The sequence below is a fragment of the Vipera berus genome (genome assembly GCF_964194415.1).
Source record: "Vipera berus genome assembly, chromosome: 1".
In the NCBI taxonomy this organism is placed as follows: Eukaryota; Metazoa; Chordata; class Lepidosauria; order Squamata; family Viperidae; genus Vipera; species Vipera berus.
Genome location: NC_138202.1, coordinates 1052887 through 1055503, shown reverse-complemented (window position 1 = coordinate 1055503; position 2617 = coordinate 1052887). Strand labels below are relative to the sequence as shown.

The 2617-nt window shown below is 41.1% G+C and overlaps 1 protein-coding gene across 1 annotated transcript; it reads right to left on the bottom strand.

Moving 5' to 3' along the window:
• Positions 1-724: 724 nt before the first annotated feature.
• Positions 725-2022, bottom strand: LOC308660085 (vomeronasal type-2 receptor 26-like). Its single transcript, XM_081314304.1, has one exon. The coding sequence runs from the start codon at positions 1704-1706 to the stop codon at positions 885-887; it is 822 nt and encodes a 273-aa protein (XP_081170430.1). The 5' UTR covers positions 1707-2022; the 3' UTR covers positions 725-884.
• Positions 2023-2617: the final 595 nt, after the last annotated feature.

Sequence of the window (2617 nt, the reverse complement as noted above, 5' to 3'; positions counted from 1 at the left end):
AGAAAAGGTAGTTTTAGAAAAATTAACAGGATTTGAAATAGCTAAACAGATTAAATATTTGAGGGTATATCTTTCAGATTCAAATGTGAAATTATACAAAAATAATTATGAATTGTTAGGGTTGAAAATACAAAAAGAATTAGATACTTGGAAAAAATTACAACTGTCTTTATTGGGAAGAATTGCAGCAGTTAAAATGAATGTTGTACCAAAATTTTTATTTTTGTTTCACAACAGAGATATATCTCAGAATGGAGAAGTTGGATTGATTATATTCAGAATAAATATGGGACTAAAAAAATTCACCTAGCATATGAATGAATATTAGAATTATAACATGTATTACTATTTACTTATGTTTAAGGGGAGTTAAAGTGCGATAGGATTTAAAGCGTATTTATAGTTGGTTAGCATATTTTAGCTTAAGTTTGTTAGAGGCAATACCCTGTATTCAGCTCTGGGAAGTCGGAGGGGAGGGGGGGAGGGAGGGGATGTGGGGGGAGGGGGAAGGGGAGGGGGAGGGAAGGAGTATATGTTTAAAATGTACTGTAAAACTTTTCAATAAAAAAATAAAGCAATACACTACTCTTAAAGCAATACACAAGTTTAACATATGAAACGGCTACTTCTTCATCTCTTGTCAAGCAATAACATTAGATGTTAGCAGCATTGACAACAATATCCTCAAAACTCTGGAGTCTGTGTCATTTTGGCAAGAGGAAAACCTATTTATGAAATGACAACTGTGTGTCTCATTCTATGAATTGGGCCACTGTGATTGGAGAGTGATGCAGCTTTTACTTATGTGCTTGTGTTTGGACATAGATGGAGTGGAAATGTCTATATTTATCTATATAAACCTGATTACCTCTTTTCTTACTTTCCTACTTAAATTTCCCCATGAGGTGACTTCTATTGTTCAGCTCTGGCCTCAGCACTATAACATAGCATTTGGGGAGAAAGATACAACTCAGCAGACCAGCCGCAGAGGCCAAGATGGAGAAGATCTCCACGGCCACCATAGACTTCCCTTTGGTGCTCAGATAGGTGGGGAGAAAGGACACCCAAACGCTACAGAAGACCAGCATGCTAAAAGTAATGAACTTGGCTTCATTAAAACTGTCTGGCAGCTTCCTGGCTAGAAAAGCCACTATGAAGCTGATGAGACTGAGGAAACCCATGTAGCCCAGAATAGCATAAAACATGGTGGCAGAACCTTCATTGCATTCCATCACAATTTCTCCTATCACCGAATGAAAGTCCAAACTACTAAATGGAGGGGAGATTACCAGCCAGGAAGCACAAAGAACTGTTTGTACAAGGGGACAAGCCAAGACTATGATCAGTTGCTTCCCCAAGAGTTTTCTTGCCCTGTTTCCTGGCTTAGTAGCCACGAAGGCCACAACCACAGTCAGAGTTTTTGCTAACACAGATGAAATGGCAATGGAGAAGATGATGCCAAACATGGTTTGTCGGAGGAGACAGGTGAGGTTCCTTGGCTGCCCGATGAAGAGGAAGGAGCAGAGGAAGCAGAGCAGGAGGGAAGTAAGGAGGATGTAGGTGAGATTGCGGTTGTTGGCCTTGACGATTGGTGTGTTGCAGTGTTTGATGAAGGTTGCCAACACAAGGATTGTGATCAAAGAGAAGAAAAGAGCTAGACAAACTAAGATGAAGCCGAGTGTATCCTCATAGGAGAGAAAGTTCATGGTCTTGGGAATGCACAGAATGTGGTTCTCGCTTGGGTGTTGGTCTTCTGGGCAGGGGACGCACTGAGCCGCATCTGGAAGAACAGAAGCCAGCTGACATTAGTCAGATAAGCAAGGATTCTCTTTGAGGGGGATTGTTCTCCCAGTGAAGAAAGTGAAATACCTCAAGCTCCCCATCTCTTTACTTCTGCTACACACAACACAGAAGGATCCAGTCTCAGTCTCAGAAGATGTAATAGCAGCTATTAACTCGAGAGTAATTATTTACTGAATTAATTGATTTGTTTTATTTTATTCTTAAATTTTGAAATTCCCATCTCTCATACCAAGGGACTCAGGGCAATAAAATATTAAAACCTATAAATGGTATATAAAAGTTAAAACTGCTGCTAATAACTTAAAAAAGAATGCATTCAATAGATCACTCTTTAAAGTTCTGAATGACTTTCATGTTGATTAGCTCAACTGATTTGCTACCTCCTATTTTCTCTAATTCCTCCCACGCAGCTATTCCAGATCTCCTCATTCCTGCTTGAGGGTCTCCTTCAGCAACTTGCCTGTTTGATTAGAAATGGTCCCTTCTGGGCAAGAAACGCATCCGTAGCAACAGGAGCGCTTCCCCTCTGCAATTTTCCTGGCTTGCCCTGGAAGGCAGTGCTTCACACAACGGGAGAAAGGCTTTGTCTGAAAGGAGAGAGGTTAGGAGAGGTTGAGGGGAAGACATTGAAAACATTCAGCTTGGCTTCGGGGTCTACGTAAAAGGAGCCACTCTTCTTCCTTCCACTGAATAGAATTTTCACCACAGCAACCTGGTCCTTCCTCTCAGCTTTCCTGAACCCTGGAAGAAACATCTGGTCCCCACCTGGTTTGCCCACACAATGGCATTGGGGTTGATGCTGAAACCTTCAGCT